The following is a 16,518-nucleotide window of genomic DNA, read 5'->3' as shown; positions in this document are numbered from 1 at the left end:
TATGAGGCTACTAGGGAAGATGGTGTCTTCATTCGAAGCAGTTCCCTATGCTCAGTTTCACTCAAGAATGCTGCAACACAGTATTCTGTCGACCTGGAACAAGAAGGTTCAGGCATTAGACTTTCCGATGCACCTGTCAGAGCCTCAATTGGTGGCTCATACCCGAAAACCTGCAGAAGGGGAAATCCTTTCTACCGGTTACCTGGACGGTGGTAACAACAGATGCCAGTCTGTCAGGTTGGGGAGCAGTTCTAGAACAGGCTGCGGTCCAAGGGGTATGGTCCAAGACAGAGAGGACCTTACCCATCAACATTCTGGAGATCCGGGCGATACATCTAGCCCTAAAGGCCTGGACTATCAGGCTACAGGGTTGTCCGGTCAGGATCCAGTCCGACAATGCCACAGCAGTGGCTTATGTCAATCATCAGGGAGGCACCCGGAGCCGAGTTGCTCAAAAAGAGGTGAACCAGATCTTAGTCTGGGCAGAGATGCATGTGCCATGCATATCGGCAGTTTTCATCCCAGGAATAGAGAATTGGCAGGCGGACTATCTAAGTCGCCAGCAGTTACTTCCAGGGGAATGGTCTCTGCATCCCGACGTCTTTTGGGCCATATGCCAAAGATGGGGGGTTCCAGATGTAGATCTCTTTGCATCCCGATTCAACAAAAAGATAGACAGATTTGTGGCAAGGACAAAAGATCCTCTTGCATGCAGGACGAATGCGTTGGTGATTCCGTGGCATCGGTTCTCACTGATTTACGCATTCCCGCCTATTCTGCTACTACCACGACTCCTTCGCAGGATCAGGCAGGAAAGGAAGTCGGTACTTCTGGTGGCCCCCGCTTGGCCCAGAAGGACTTGGTATGCAGAAATAGTAAGGATGACGGTAGGTTCCCCGTGGACACTACCGGAACGCCCAGACCTGTTATCTCAAGGTCCAGTGTTCCATCCTGCCTTACAAACGCTAAATTTGATGGTTTGGCTATTGAGGAGTCGTGGGCTCTCAGGTCCTGTCATATCTACCTTGATTAATGCAAGGAAGCCAGCTTCCAGGATGATTTATCATAGAGTCTGGAAGGCTTATATAACCTGGTGTGAATCCAGAGGTTGGCATCCCAGGAAATATGTCATAGGTAGAATCCTTGATTTTCTACAGATGGGATTAGAGATGAAGCTGGCCTTGAGTACCATCAAGGGCCAGGTCTCTACTTTATCAGTATTATTTCAGCGGCCACTTGCTTCGCATTCTTTGGTCCGAAACTTTATGCAGGGGGTGATGCGTCTTAATCCTCCGGTTAAAGCGCCCCTAAACCCCTGGGACTTGAATTTGGTCCTGGCTGTGTTACAGAAATGGCCTTTTGAACCAATAAGTCAGATTCCTTTGGTCTTGTTGACAAGGAAATTAATTTTTCTGGTGGCCATCTCTTCTGCTAGAAGAGTATCAGAATTAGCAGCTCTTTCCTGTAAGGAGCCTTATTTGATTATACACAAGGATAGAGTGGTACTACGCCCTCATCCTAGTTTTTTACCGAAGGTGGTTTCTGATTTTCATTTAAACCAAGACATTGTTCTACCTTCCTTTTTTCCAGATCCCTGTTCTCCGGAAGAGAGATCTCTACATTCGTTGGATGTAGTAAGAGCAGTTAAGGCCTATCTAGGGGCAACTACTCAGATCCGCAAGACGGATGTTTTGTTTGTGCTGCCAGAGGGTCCCAATAGAGGACAGGCAGCGTCAAAAGCTACCATTTCTAAATGGATTCGACAGTTGATCATTCAAGCTTTTGGTTTGAAACAGAAGATTCCATCGTTTCAGATCAGGGCACATTCCACAAGGGCTATTGGTGCTTCTTGGGCAGTGCATCACCGGGCCTCTATGGCTCAAATCTGCAAGGCCGCAACCTGGTCTTCAGTTCATACATTCACCAGATTCTATCAGGTGGATGTGAGAAGGCATGAGGATATTGCCTTTGGGCGTAGTGTGCTGCAGGCAGCGGTACAGGGTCCTCAGGTCTGATTGCACCCTACTTGGTCGTGGTTCCCCCCCCTCAGGTAGCATTGCTCTGGGACATCCCATCAGTAATTACTGTGGCTCTGTGTCCCGTGATGTTCGAGAAAGAAAATAGGATTTTTTAAAACAGCTTACCTGTAAAATCCTTTTCTTTCGAAGGACATCACGGGACACAGAGGTCCCGCCCCTCTTCTAGTACACTATATTGCTTGGCTACAAAACTGAGGTATCCCTGCAAGGGGGAGGGATTATATAGGGGGTTGAACTTCCTGATAGGGTGTGCCAGTGTCCAATCACCAGTGATACCTATATAACCCATCAGTAATTACTGTGGCTCTGTGTCCCTTGATGTCCTTCGAAAGAAAAGGATTTTACAGGTAAGCTGTTTTAAAAAATCCTATTTTTCATATTTTAAAATGGCTGATGGGTTCACTTAATTGTGCTTAAAGATTATGTTCACCCTTCGAGCTAACTTCAAATATTCTGGCCTCCACTCTGAATCCCCTGCACATAGCAGCCATGCTAACCTGTGCAACCAGTATAAGCTGTCCATACATCGTACACTGCAATACACAGCCCCAGAGGGGGTATCTATCATAATGCTTGCAATGGCAAGCACTCATTGTTCAGCACAGCCACATGGCTATGCTCACCAATGAGAAGCACATCTTATGCCCCGTACACACGATCAACAAAACAGTGGCTTTTTGTTCGAAGGATGTTGGCTCCAACTTGTCTTGCATACACACGGTCACAAAAATGTTGGCCAACAATTATGAACGTAGTGACGTACAAGACGTATGTGTTATCTCCATTACGAACGCTAGTTATATCTCTGGCTCGTACTTTATTCTGAGCATGCGTGGACTTTTGTCCGACGGACTTGTGTACACATGATCGGAAAGTCCGACAACAAACATTAGTTGACGGAAAATTTGAGAACATGCTAGCCAACATTTGTTGGCGGAAAGTCCGACGACAAATGTTCGATGGAGCATACACACGGTCAGGCTTTCCGCCAACAAGCTCACATCCAACATTTGTTGTCGGAAAATCCGATTGTGTGTACAGGGCATTAGGCTTCCAGTAAAGTATCACATGACTGTGCTGACCAACGAGTGCTTGCCATTGCAAGCATTCTGATGGATACTCAACCTGGGACAGTGTCTTCCAGTGTACAGACTGCACGGGTAATCACGGCCGCTATGTGCAGCAGGGCCTGGAGGGGTGGACAGAATACTTGGAGTTAGTTCAACTTTTCATTTTTCGTGAAAAAGTGAACTTAGGTTACGAAAGTAAAATCTGAACATGTGTAATCATGGTTGTACACAGTAAGTCTTGAATTGGAACACCAGATCCTTTTTTTTTAGTTTTGCAAAGAACAAAGATAAGTTGTATCCTTTGTGCTGGATGTGTCTCCAGCTTGGGACATTTCTTAAAGACACCCAGGGCATTGCTGTAATGCCCTGTACACACGGTCGGACTTTGTTCGGACATTCCGACAACAAAATCCTAGGATTTTTTCCGACGGATGTTGGCTCAAACTTGTCTTGCATACACACGGTCACACAAAGTTGTCGGAAAATCCAATGGTTCTAAACGTGGTGACGTAAAACACGTACGTCGGGACTATAAACGGGGCAGTGGCCAATAGCTTTCATCTCTTTATTTATTCTGAGCATGCGTGGCACTTTGTCCGTCGGATTTGTGTACACACGATCGGAATTTCTGACAACGGATTTTGTTGTCGGAAAATTTTATATCCTGCTCTCAAACTTTGTGTGTCGGAAAATCCGATGGAAAATGTGTGATGGAGCCTACACACGGTCGGAATTTCCGACAACAAGGTCCTATCATACATTTTCCGTCGGAAAATCCGACCGTGTGTACGGGGCATAAGAGTAATTTCTAATTTCCTCAGTCTGTAGTGTATCTTCTCCATATGTATTCCTATAAAGAATCTGCAAGGGTGGAGAAAGTGTTGCTAATTCTGCAGTGAATTCAACATGTTAACAAATGGAAATGCACCCCACAGAAGAGGAAGGAACTTGCGCTTAATATATATGTATTAATTTTTTTTTAAAATATTTATTTATATAAATTTTTCAGTACAAAATTACAACAAAGTGTAGCTCTCTTCAAACCGAGAGACTACAATCTCACTTTTAATATCAACATTCCAATACAAAACCCCAATCCAGTCCCCTCCCCCCTCACTCCCCCATTTTTTGCCATCTGTGTCCCATTGGGGAGTTTACCTTTACTTCCTGCCCCATTGCCAAAACAGGAAGTGAGAAGAAATTCCTGTAAATCAAGGGGATCCCTTGGGGACTCCCAGGTCACTAGAACTAGTGTCCCCATTTGAAAAGTTCCCCTCTATTACTTTTCTGGGGACAACCTACATTTTGGATTCTCTTTTAGTTTCACTTTCGAGGATAACGGTAATCAAGACAAATACAGAGGGTGAATCTCTCTACACATACAGCAATAAAAACGAACAGATACAAACAGAAGAAACTGGCATGATTTTCTGATGGCACATAGGACCTCTTAGAGAGAGAGAGAGAAAGAGAGCCTTGAGAAAGATATCCTCGAAATGTCACATTGTTGTCTCACTTTCTGATGGAATGAAAGCGCTTGATCACACATTTTGGAGTGCTGACCTTTTTAACATCTAATTTGGTGCCACCACTAACCAGGTACCCACAAATAACAAGGTAAAGGTTTCTGTGCAGGATAAACCTAGAACACTATCTTCCCAATAAAGACACTCCTTGGATGGAGGGCGGGAGCTGCCTGAGTTAACTGTTCACAATAACCAGCAGGTGTTTGGTTGCTAGGAAGCTGCCCGGTCCTAGCAACCAATCACTAGCTTGTTAATGTGAAAAGTTAACTCCGGCAGCTCCCGTCCTCAATCCAATACCGTGACACCTCTTGTTCTCAGTTCTGCTGCACAGTGTATACCAGTGTAAGGAGACTGCTACCTACACTGTGTGTGTGGCCAGAGGACACTACAGGGGAGGGTAATGTGAAGGGGGGGGACAGTACTGTGGAAGGGGGTATGTGATGTGAAGGGGGAGAGGGCACTACAGTTTGGGGGGGGCAGGACAGTGCTATAGGGAGAGGGGCAGAGGACACTACAGTGGGGGGGGGGGTGATGTAAAGGGGGGGCGGCGCAGAGGACACTACATGGGGGGGTTGTAAAGGGGGCAGAGGACACTATGGGGGGGGGGGAGATGTGAAGGGGAGCACAGGACACTACAGTGGGGGGTGATGTGAAGGGGCAGAAGACACTGGTATTCAGAAGAAGACACTACTGTATGGGGGGCAGCAGAGGACACTACTGTTGGGGGAGATGATGTGAAAGGGAGCAGAGGACACTACTGTGGGTTGCACAGGACAATATGCTGTGTTTTTATTGGGGGCTTAATAGTTATTTATATATTTTTTAAAGGGCGTTCCAACCCTCCCAACTGCTGGGAATCTTTGATTTCCTCCATGTTGTTCAGGTAGATCTCAACCTTTGAAAGGTTGCCTATCCCTAGTCTAGATTGGTATGGATGGCAGTGCCAAAACTGGCTATGCACCAAGAAAATACCAAAGACCTTGAACATTATCTTCCCAGTGGAGACTTGGTAATAAAAAAACCTGTGCCTAACCCTTCCTTATACTATATAAAAATAAATTAAAACTTCTTGACTGCAGATCCTTGACTTTAGGGATTACTCGGTTAGAATTCGATGTTCTCAGAACGAAGTTTTTCAGCACTCAGATTCTATAGACCTAAGTAGCTTGGACTGTTCAAGCAATGCAAGTATGAAATTAAAGACGATGTGCTATTCTGTTTTTTTATTCTAACTTTTCAAGTTTAATCTGTTTCTTACAGAATAATCGGATTGCAGATACTCCTGATGGTGCTAACCACACTCAAAGTGGTGATTCAGGTAAGTGAGTGTGGATGTATCTTTGGCTGTCCAAATCCAAACGGTCTGATGCCACGTACACACAAGCTGACTTTTCGACTGGACTGGTCCGATGGACCGAGTCTGGCGGACAATTCGACCGTGTGTGGGCTTCATCGGACCTGCAGCAGACTTTTTCGGTCAAAAATTTGACGGACTTTAGATTTGGAACGTGTTTCAAATCTTTACGTCGAAACTCCACTGGACCCAGTTCCTATTGAAAAGTCCGCTCGTCTGTATGCTAGTCTGACGGACGAAAAACGACGCTAGGGCAGCTATTGGCTACTGGCTATCAACTTCCTTATTTTTGATCATACATCACGGGACACAGAGTATTCATTACATAGTGGGTTAGATAGGCACCATCGGTGATTGGACACTGGTTAACCCCAATTAAGGAGAATTCCTCCCCTATATTACTCCTCCCATACGGGGAGGACCTCAGTTTTTTCACCAGTGTCTAAGGTGGTTGGTCATGTAAAACATGTGCTGTGAAGAAAGCTCCAGTTTGGTCCCTGCGGGGGCTTAAAGGGCTATGCTGACCGCATCCATATCTCAGGCCGATATTTTGACTCCCAAGATGGTATGGTACCCGGGCCTCGTCATCCGAAGAAGCGAGGTTTTGCCTGTAAGTCTCTCTTTGGAGGACTGGGCTCTGAGAAAACCAGGCTTGGTGTACTATTAAAACAGTGGCACGAAAGTTTCTGGCAGAGTCTTTTACAGGTCCAGGTAAGAGGTTTCTCTGAGTAGGAACCCAAAAAACCCTGAAGGTTGGCACAACCCTACCCACCGTGATGGGTGAAGGCTGGAAACTGTCTGTTCTCAGCAGTTCCTGCGGCGGGGACAGGTAAGAGAAGTTAATCCTATATATATATATTTATATTACAAATGGATTTTCTTCAATGAGTAGTTGCATGTCTTACCTGATTTCCACCACTATAGGGAGTAAGGAGCAAACTTGCGTGCCTTTCAGATACACACTCAGTGAAGCTGGTGTCCAAACCGCTCACTTCCTCCACTGCAGGCTCTGCCATAATTACAGGGGGGTCCCACGTAGCTTGTGGATCCAGCGGGGGGCTGTATAATAGTCCCCCTTTCCCCCCAACCCCCCCGCCCGCCGGCAGTGGTTCTGCGTGCGTGCACACGCACAGGGGGCGCGCTTTACAGCTAGGCAGGGAACAGAGGGGGGGGCGTGGTTGCGGCGCCGTGCAGGTGCAGCGTGTACGGCGCTCCATTGTGCAGACGCCAGGTGGCTAGTTTAAAAGCTTAGAACTTTCAGAGCTCTGTAAACAGATGGACACAGAGTGTGGGCAGTGAGCATCCTAAAGTGGTCGGATCCAGGCTAAACCTAAGACACCTACTCGGCATCAGGTTGTGCAGTATTAAGCATATATGTATATTGTGAGACTTTTAGCACAACAGTGATTGCATATGTACTTTAACTCTACTTTGTAGCTTGGGACTATGTCTCCTCGTAAGAGAGTCTCGGGGGGAGGTAGCAAAGGCACAAGAAAGTCACCGCCTGCGTCTAGGAGTCCTAAAGATGCCTGCAGATTACCCCCCCTGCAAAACTGGAGCCAGCCTCACAGGATGAGTCAGTGCCCCTGTCAGGTTTTGCATCCTCTCCTAATGTTACAGCCCCATGCGTATGTCACAGAGGATTCCCTTAGGGCTACATTGGAGGGTTTTGAGGGAAGAATTATGAATTTTATTTCAGCTTCCTTAAAAGATAGCAGGAAAAGGGGTAGATCCCCTCCCTCTGTTGCACTTTCTCTTTCAGATGATTCTTCTGACGATGAGGAGAGATCCCTATCCAAAGATAGGGATCAAGAGCAGTCTGAGAATTCAGAGGAAGAGGAGAGAACTTCCTCCTCTCAGGCACTCAAGGAGCAGGTTCAGTATTATACTGAACTAGTGCGTTCCACATTCAAGATGGCCTCTGCTGAGGCCGCTACATCCTCTGTTTCTTCCCTGGGGGTCAGAAGGATCCCACAGACTGCCTTTTCCTTTCCAATTCATCCTTTAATGGATAAATTGTTGTATGAGGACTGGGGACATCCCGATAAACTGTTTACTCCTCCTAAAAGGTTTTCTATGCTTTATCCTCTGGAGGAAAGCTTCAATAAGAAGTGGGAGGTCCCATCTGTGGATGCGGCTGTCTCTTGTGTGAATAAAAACCTGACCTGTCCCTTGGACAATGCTCAGGTGTTTAAAGATCCAACTGATAAAAAGCTGGAAACTTTATTAAAAGGCTCCTTCTCCATGGCTGGAGCTGTAGTCCAACCTACAGTCGTAACTGTGGGTTTGTGTCAATTCCTCAAGGAACAGGTTAAGCAGATGCTTGGCCTCCTTCCCAGTGAGGAAGTGGAGAACTATGCAGACCTTCCACAGGTGCTGTGTTTTATGATTGATGCCATTCTGGATTCTGCCCAGCAAGCATCTCGTTTGTCTCTCCTGTTGGTACACATGCGCAGGTCCCTTTGGCTTAAAAGTTGGGCAGCAGAGCTGTCATGCAAAAGATATTTAGCTGGCTTCCCATTCAAGGGGGAACGCCTATTTGGGGATGACCTAGATAAATTTATCCAAAAAATTACAGGTGGTAAATCTACACTCCTACCAGTTAAGAGGAGTAAACGTCCACCATTCAAGCGATCTTTTTCCCCTTCCCCTGAAACATCAGGCTCTATGCAGTGGCAACGGCCTTCCGTATCTACTTTTAGAGGAAAGGCCCAAGGTCACACCCAAGGGCAGAAAAAGGCTTTGGGACGAAAGCCTGCCAAGCAGAGCCCCAAAACATCCCTATGAAGGGGCACCCCCACTCGGCCGAGTGGGGTGAAGGCTCCTACAGTTTTCAGGAGCCTGGCGGGAAGAAGTCCAAGACAAGTGGGTGGTCTCTTCAGTGTCTCTAGGTTACAAAATAGAGTTCCTAGAGCTTCCACCAGCTCGTTTCCTAAGGTCAAGAGTTCCCAAAGATCCAGTAAAGCGAGAACCACTACTACTGGCCTTAGATCGCTTACTATCCCAGGGAGTGATAGTAGAAATGAACCGAAAAGATCAGGGTTCAGGGTTCTACTCAAATCTCTTCACCGTTCCAAAGCCAAATGGAGATGTCAGACCCATCCTAGATCTAAAGGATCTGAATCAGTTTCTACACATTCGATCCTTCCGAATGCAGTCTATTCGTTCGGTGGTCTCCACCCTGCAGGGAGGAGAATTTATGGCATCAATAGATATCAAGGATGCATATCTTCATGTGCCGATTTTTCCCGCTCACCAAAGATATCTAAGGTTAGCGGTAGACCAGCGCCATTTCCAGTTTGTGGCCCTTCCTTTCGGTCTCGCTACAGCGCCTCGAATTTTTACAAAAATTCTAGACCCTCTCTTAGCAAATCTAAGAGCTCAGGGCATAACTGTAGTAGCTTATCTAGACTTATCTAGACGATTTGCTACTGATAGAGCAGTAAAACATTCAAGACAGTAAAACATTTGGAAAGACTAGGCTGGATAATCAACCTAGAGAAGTCTTCCTTGCAACCTTCAACAAGGTTGGAGTATCTAGGCATGATCATAGACACCACTCAAGGCAGGGTGTTTCTACCAGAGCCAATGGTCAAGGCTGTAAGAGCTCTAGTCCGCTTAGTACTAAGCAAAAAGAGTCCATCCATTCGGCTATGTATGAGACTATTAGGAAATATGGTTGCCTCTTTCTAGGCTGTTCCATTTGCCCAGTTTCACTCAAGGCCTCTGCAGAGAAGCATTTTCGCAGCTTGGAACAAGAAGACTCATGCCTTGGATCTTCCGATGTGCCTATCCCCAAAGATACGCAAAAGCCTCAATTGGTGGTTACGAACCAAAAATCTTTTGAAAGGCAAAGCCTTTCTTCCACTACAATGGAAGATCGTAACCACAGATGCCAGTCTGACAGGCTGGGGAGCAGTTCTGGAAGAAATGTGCAGGCAGGGAAGATGGTCTGCAACCGAGAGACGCTTGTCCATCAATATTCTAGAAATTCGGGCAATTTACTTGGCCCTCATGGACTGGTCTTACAGGGTCATCCTATTCGGATACAATCCGATAATGCCACGGCTGTGGCTTACATCAATAACCAAGGAGGCACCAGAAGTCTAGATGCCCAAAGGGAGGTGAATCGCATTCTTGCGTGGGCAGAAAGCCATGTTCCCTGCCTGTCTGCGGTATTCATCCCAGGAGTAGAAATTTCTTAAGCCGCCGGCAATTATGCCCAGGAGAATGGTCCCTACACCCCGACATATTCCAGACCATATGTCAAAGGTGGGGAACACCAGATGTGGATCTATTCGCGTCCAGATTCAACAGGAAGCTGGACAAATTTGTGTCCAGAACAAGGCATGTACTTGCTCAGGGGTCAGATGCTCTGACAATCCCATGGGATCAATACAATCTAATGTATGCCTTCCCTCCGAACCCACTTCTTCCGCGGTTCCTAGGAAGGGTCAAAAGGGAAGCAAAGTCGGTCCTTTTAGTAGCCCCGGCTTGGCCCAGACGACCTTAGTATGCAGAGATCGTAAAGATGGCAGTGGGCAGGCCTTGGGTCCTCTTATTCCGACCAGATCTGCTCACACAGGGTCCGGTTTGCCACCCTGCTTTACGAAGATTAAATTTGACGGCTTGGCTGCTGAAACCCACATTTTAAAAGACCATGGGCTCTCGGAGTCATTCCTTTCCACTCTGGTCAATGCCAGAAAGCCAGCCTTCAGGCTTATTTACTACAAAATCTGGAAGGCATATGTTTCCTGGTGTGAACCCAGGGGATGGCATCCTAGAAGGTATATGATTAGCAGAATCTTGACCTTCCTTCAGTCAGGCCTAGAAATGAGATTGGCTTTGAGCACTATCAAAGTCCAAATTTCGGCTTTGTCTGTATTTTTTCAGAAACCAATTGCTTCACATTACCTTGTCCGGGCCTTTATTCAGGGGGCACTGCGGTTGAATCCGCCAGTCAAACCTCTAGTATGCCCATGGGATTTGAATTTGTTTTTTGTCGGCTTTACAGGGACAACCCTTTGAGCCACTGTACCTGGCTCCTAATCGTTCCTTCTTACCTAAGGTGGTTTCAGGATTCCATTTGAATCAAGATGTGATCCTACCATCCTTTTTTCCAGATCCGCAGTCCGCGGAGGAAGAATCTTTGCACACTCTTTATGTGGTTAGAGCAGTCAGTGTCTATCTGCAGGCAACCGCTCAGATACGGAAACTGATTGTTTGTTTATTCTGCCAGAAGGTCATAAGAAAGGCCAAGCAGCGTCAAAATCCACTCTTTCTATATGGATTAGACAGGTTATTCTTCAGGCTTATGGTATAAAGAGGAAGACTCCTCCTTTTCATGTGAAAGCGCACTCAACTAGGGCTGTTAGTGCTTCTTGGGCAGTGCATCACCAGGCCTCCATGGCTCAGATCTGTAAGGCTGCGACTTGGTCTTCAGTCCATACATCCACCAGATTCTATCAGGTGGATGTAAGAGGGCAAGAGGATACCGCTTTCGGCGCAGTGTACTGCAGGCTGCAGTTTAGTTCCTCTGGTCCGTTTGCGGTCTATATTTTCTGATCTGTGTCTCCCTCCCCTCAAATGAGCATTGCTTTGGGACATCCCACTATGTAATGAATACTCTGTGTCCCGTGCTGTATGATCAAGAAAACAGGATTTTTAAATACAGCTTACCTGTAAAATCCTTTTCTTGAGAGTACATCATGGGACACAGAGCTCCCGCACTTCTTTGGGTTTTACGTGGTTACCTATTGCTTTGCTACAAAACTGAGGTCCTCCCCGTATGGGAGGGGTTATATAGGGATGGAATTCTCCTTAATTGGGGTTAACCAGTGTCCAATCACCGATGGTATCTAACCCACTATGTAATGAATACTCTGTGTCCCGTGATGTACTCTCAAGAAAAGGATTTTACAGGTAAGCTGTGTTTAAAAATCCTGTTTTTTAGTCCGGTCGTACGTCATCACGTACGAATCCGTCAGACTTTGGTGTGATCGTGTGTAGGCAAGTCCGTTCGTTGGGAAAGTCCGTTGGAAGTCCGCCGAAATTCCGTCGGATAGTCCGTCGGACCAGTGCGGTCGCAAAGTCCGCTCGTGTGCACGTGGCTTAAGAGTGCCATAAACTAAGAAAGGTGCAGCTCTAGCCCTGAATTGTTAGCAGGTCAATTTGAGCTAGAGCTCCAATCAGCAGGGAGCATGAGCCTTGCTTGTTGGACCTCTGCAGAGAGACCACTGGTTCCCCACAGACACGTCCTCTGTTGTTGTGACTGCTTTCTAAAGAAAACACACTGTAATGCCCCGTACACACGGTCGGACTTTGTTCGGACATTCCGACAACAAAATCCTAGGATTTTTTCCGACGGATGTTGGCTCAAACTTGTCTTGCATACACACGGTCACACAAAGTTGTCGGAAAATCCGACCGTTCTAAACGCGGTGACGTAAAACACGTACGTCGGGACTATAAACGGGGCAGTGGCCAATAGCTTTCATCTCTTTATTTATTCTGAGCATGCGTGGCACTTTGTCCGTCGGATTTGTGTACACACGATCGGAATTTCCGACAACGGATTTTGTTGTCGGAAAATTTTATAGCAAGCTCTCAAACTTTGTGTGTCGGAAAATCCGATGGAAAATGTGTGATGGAGCCTACACACGGTCGGAATTTCCGACAACAAGGTCCTATCACACATTTTCCGTTGAAAAATCCAACCGTGTGTACGGGGCATAAGACTTTGCACACATTTTTGTTTTGATGCACTTGGGGTTTTTTTAGTGACTTTAAATAAAAATTCACTTGGGCTTTTATGTTTCTGTCTGGTCCATAAGCCTAGGTGTCCATTGTTGTAAGGCCTGATATGTTTCCCTTTTTTATTTTTTTATGGCCTGCTGTATTGTATATACCATTTTTCTGGTACTCAGTGACTCAGTGGCAGGAATGGGATGCCTCAAGGGCCTGCGGTTTGGAGATCACTGCTCTAAGCCTTCAAGTGTTCAAGGGCATGGAGTTCACCATCAGATCCGGTTGAAGTAGTCTGTATCACAGCAGTTTTCTAATGTGTATAGTTAAATTTCTTAAATGTCTTTTGTTATATTTTTGCCACGTATTAGTGGGTAACTCAGTGTAACCTCTGTTTTATTTATAGAACTTGATTCTTCCGAGATAATTAATTTCATGAGGAAGCTCAATCATGGAAGTTCAGACAAAGTAAGTGGAGCATTGCTAAGGTCTAGCAGTACGTAGAAACTTTTTTTAACTTTGATTCAGTGGCCATAGATTTTACTGAGCTTTATTTGTTTGTTATATTGGCATTATTTTTTCTCTGTTGTGCCTGACATGCCTAAACTCTGAACCCGGTTGAGCACTATTCTTCTAAATGGAGGACAAGAAGAAAAAAAAAGCCCAGTCATGTGACCTGTCAGTCATGTGACTGCCTTCCACTCCAATCATGGAGTTATTCCTGCTGCAATGGAGAACACTGTGAGATACCATAAGCTCCACACCACTGCGTACATTTTATGAACGGTCCTTAGAAAGCAGGCCAAGGTGTGGATTAACTTTGCTGTATATAGCACTTATTTACGTAATAAATGTCCCCAATGACCTTACCTAAAAAAAAAGGTTACCTTAATTATTGATTTGTTTCCTCTGTGAAATGGAATATCTCTGCCAAACTTTGACAGTAGGAGTTGCTTACATTGACACTTTTCCTTTTTGTGCAGTCCATCCACTATCTCTCCAAGGGTATGCCATCTTAATTCTTATGTGATCGTGTGCCCACAGCTCTTTCAAATTGTTGATCAATTTTATGGAGAGATACCAACTTGCCAGTCTTATACGCAGATAAAGTTCATTAAAAAAAGAAAAAATATTAATGGTTGTCCTTTTGAAAGAATATACCCACACAAAACAAATACATAAGCCTTGGGTTAGAACAAATAGGCTGGATCACCTGCTGGCTTCTGCAATTTCCATCTGTTCTTCCCACTGTGATCCTTATGAAGCCAAGTGATGGTGACGCACTGTAATGTAGAAACTATCTGCAAGAGTGAAATATCTATACAATGACTTCTACTGGTGAGAGGACCTGTAATTCAACATGCTATATCCATTTGTCATGGATTAACTTCCCCATGCTTAGCCTTATATTGGCAAGTCATGTGACTCCAGTCTAAGCATTGCTTGCAATCAGGGATGATCTCAGGGAAGCTATCAAAGCCAGCAGCCAATCATAAACATTCCTGCATTGGGAAATGTCTGACCTTTTGGCTTTCACAACTTCCCACCTGGATAGCTCAAGGGAGATTCGGACATGTGCCCTAACACACCTGAGCTCACCCCTACTTGTGATAATCATGTATATAGCTGTTAATGACAAAGGAAAAATTGAAGAGCATTCCTATTGCTGATTGTCATTTGTCATTGTTTTCCAATGTGTCGCATATTCTTTCTAGATTATGAGATATTGGGTTTGTCTTTGGGAATATGAGTGTTTAATACATTTTTTTCTTTCAGTGCTGAATCCACCTCCCATGCTATGATCTGTGTTGGAGGAGTCTTCAGCACTGTGAGAAATTTCAGTAAGTACTTGTCTCAAATATTCCAGAGTAGCCTTTCTCAACCTTTCCCAACCTTTTCAATACAAAGGAACCCTGGAAATAACTTTCCGGTCTCAGGGATTACCTGCTAAAAATGACTATATCTACAACTATATTAGTGTGATAATTAATGGGAAAAATGCTCCTTACACTTGTGGTCATTGGGAAGAATTAGTCAGATAGCCAAAAAGATCAGTGGTGTCAGTGGGGACTTATCTGAGGCAGAAATTGCTCATTGCTCAAAGAACCCCTAGCAACCTCAGGAGGAACTTTGATTTAGAAACCCTGATATAGAGCATCTTTTCTCAACCAGTCTTCCGTGGAACCCTAAGGTACCTTCAGAAGCTGCTATGGTTCCCTTGACAAGGGAGCGTTAGTGGACCGATCTGTCTACACCAGCCTTTTTTCAACCTTTTTTAATACAGAGGAACCCATAAAATAATTTTCATATCTCGATGAACCCTTGGTAAATCATTACATCTCTAGCTCATAGTACATTTGCCTGGTTGGTAAGTTGTAAATATAATATTACATTAAAGAATGTAGTGTATCTAGCATATTTGACACCCAAAACTGTTTTTTTAACACTCCCCTGCTCTGTACAAAAAATAGTTTCAGTACCAAACATGAAATGGAAAAAATAATAACGGCCTGATAAGAGACACCAACTGTGAAAATTATAGTGCCCCTTACATAGGTAGCCAATGGTAGAGTGCCTTCTTATGTGGTAGTTGGTGTATTGATCCCATAGCTAGGTGGCCAGTGGGATAAGGTCCTCTTATATTAATGTTCATTGGGAGAAGGACACTCTTACATTGAGGGATAACTGCCCCCCTTACACATAGCTAAAATAATTAATTTATATCAGTGAATACTGGAAAGTAGAAACTCTTCATTGCTCAAGGAACCCCTAGCAACCTCTGGAGCAACCTTGGTTGAGAACCCTGCTCTACACAGACCACCAGCTTTTGACCATCAATGTAAGGGGCAATTTAATTCTACAACTTACTGTTTATGATATTACACCACAAGCTTTAGCTAGATATATAAATATTTAAGCAGGGGTTCCCTAAGCCCTGAAAAGTATTTCAAGGGTTCCTTCTGGATAAAAAGGTTGAGAAAGACTGCTTCAAGGGGAGATCTTATGTGTCTCCGAAGCGTGCAGTAATGTCAAGGTAATTTAAAAGGCACAACCATAAAAAGTCTTCTCTTTGCAGGAAAATAATAAAACCGCTGGCACTAACACTTCCAGTGAAGAAATTTTCATTGAAGACCCTAAAAGTAAGTTTTTTTTTTGCCATCTGTTTGGCTTTGTGTTTATGTGGACACCCACAAAAAATAGAAAAAAGTGAATCTATGCATTTCACATACATAACTTCTCTTTGCTTCTACAGCACTCTGTTTAGTGCCCAGAATATGAAAAATTATCCTGTACTTCAAAGTATGGTGGTGGTGAGGGGGGGGTTTATGTGACTTTTTTTTCCTTTTTTCTGCCTTTCCAATAATAGAGTTAGGACTTTGAAATTGACCCAATGCTATCCTGTGTGAGAGGAGGGTCTTCAGCCCTGTGAAAGGTCTATATTGTAATTAGGATTTTACATAGAGCTTCCTCTCTTCAGTCCTGGTGGAAAAGTAGGGGGGGGGGGGCAAAAGGAAGATAAATATGCGCAGCTGGTGGGAGTGCTGTTAAAGTGGACTTTCACATTTTTCGCTAATTTTTTTAATTATTTTTTTTAATTCTTGTCCACGGTGGTGCAAAACCTAGAACGAAAAAACCCCTTAAGTGAACAAAAGGCATGCATGTGAACACACTAAAAAGTGCACTTAAGGGTGTGCTTTTAGTCCATTCCCAAAGGAGTAGGACCTCTACCCTGACCCCTGGGGCGCAAGGCTCCTGACGGGGACATAGATTTACATGGTCTGCCT

The 16,518-nt window shown here is 44.9% G+C and overlaps 1 protein-coding gene across 1 annotated transcript in view; it reads left to right on the top strand.

Annotated features, from left to right (window-relative positions):
* Positions 1–16,518, top strand: part of LOC141117161 (ankyrin repeat and protein kinase domain-containing protein 1-like) — a 54,438-nt gene that overhangs the window by 35,310 nt on the left and 2,610 nt on the right. The window contains exons 7-9 of the mRNA XM_073609830.1: positions 5,896–5,953; positions 13,140–13,201; positions 15,810–15,873. Coding sequence (XP_073465931.1) covers positions 5,896–5,953; positions 13,140–13,201; positions 15,810–15,873 — 184 coding nt within the window. The remainder of the gene's footprint in view (positions 1–5,895; positions 5,954–13,139; positions 13,202–15,809; positions 15,874–16,518) is intronic.

The sequence above is a fragment of the Aquarana catesbeiana genome, linkage group LG13 (genome assembly GCF_042186555.1).
Source record: "Aquarana catesbeiana isolate 2022-GZ linkage group LG13, ASM4218655v1, whole genome shotgun sequence".
Lineage (NCBI taxonomy): Eukaryota > Metazoa > Chordata > Amphibia > Anura > Ranidae > Aquarana > Aquarana catesbeiana.
Note: the sequence above shows the minus strand (reverse complement) of the source record. Positions and strands in the feature narration are given on the sequence as shown.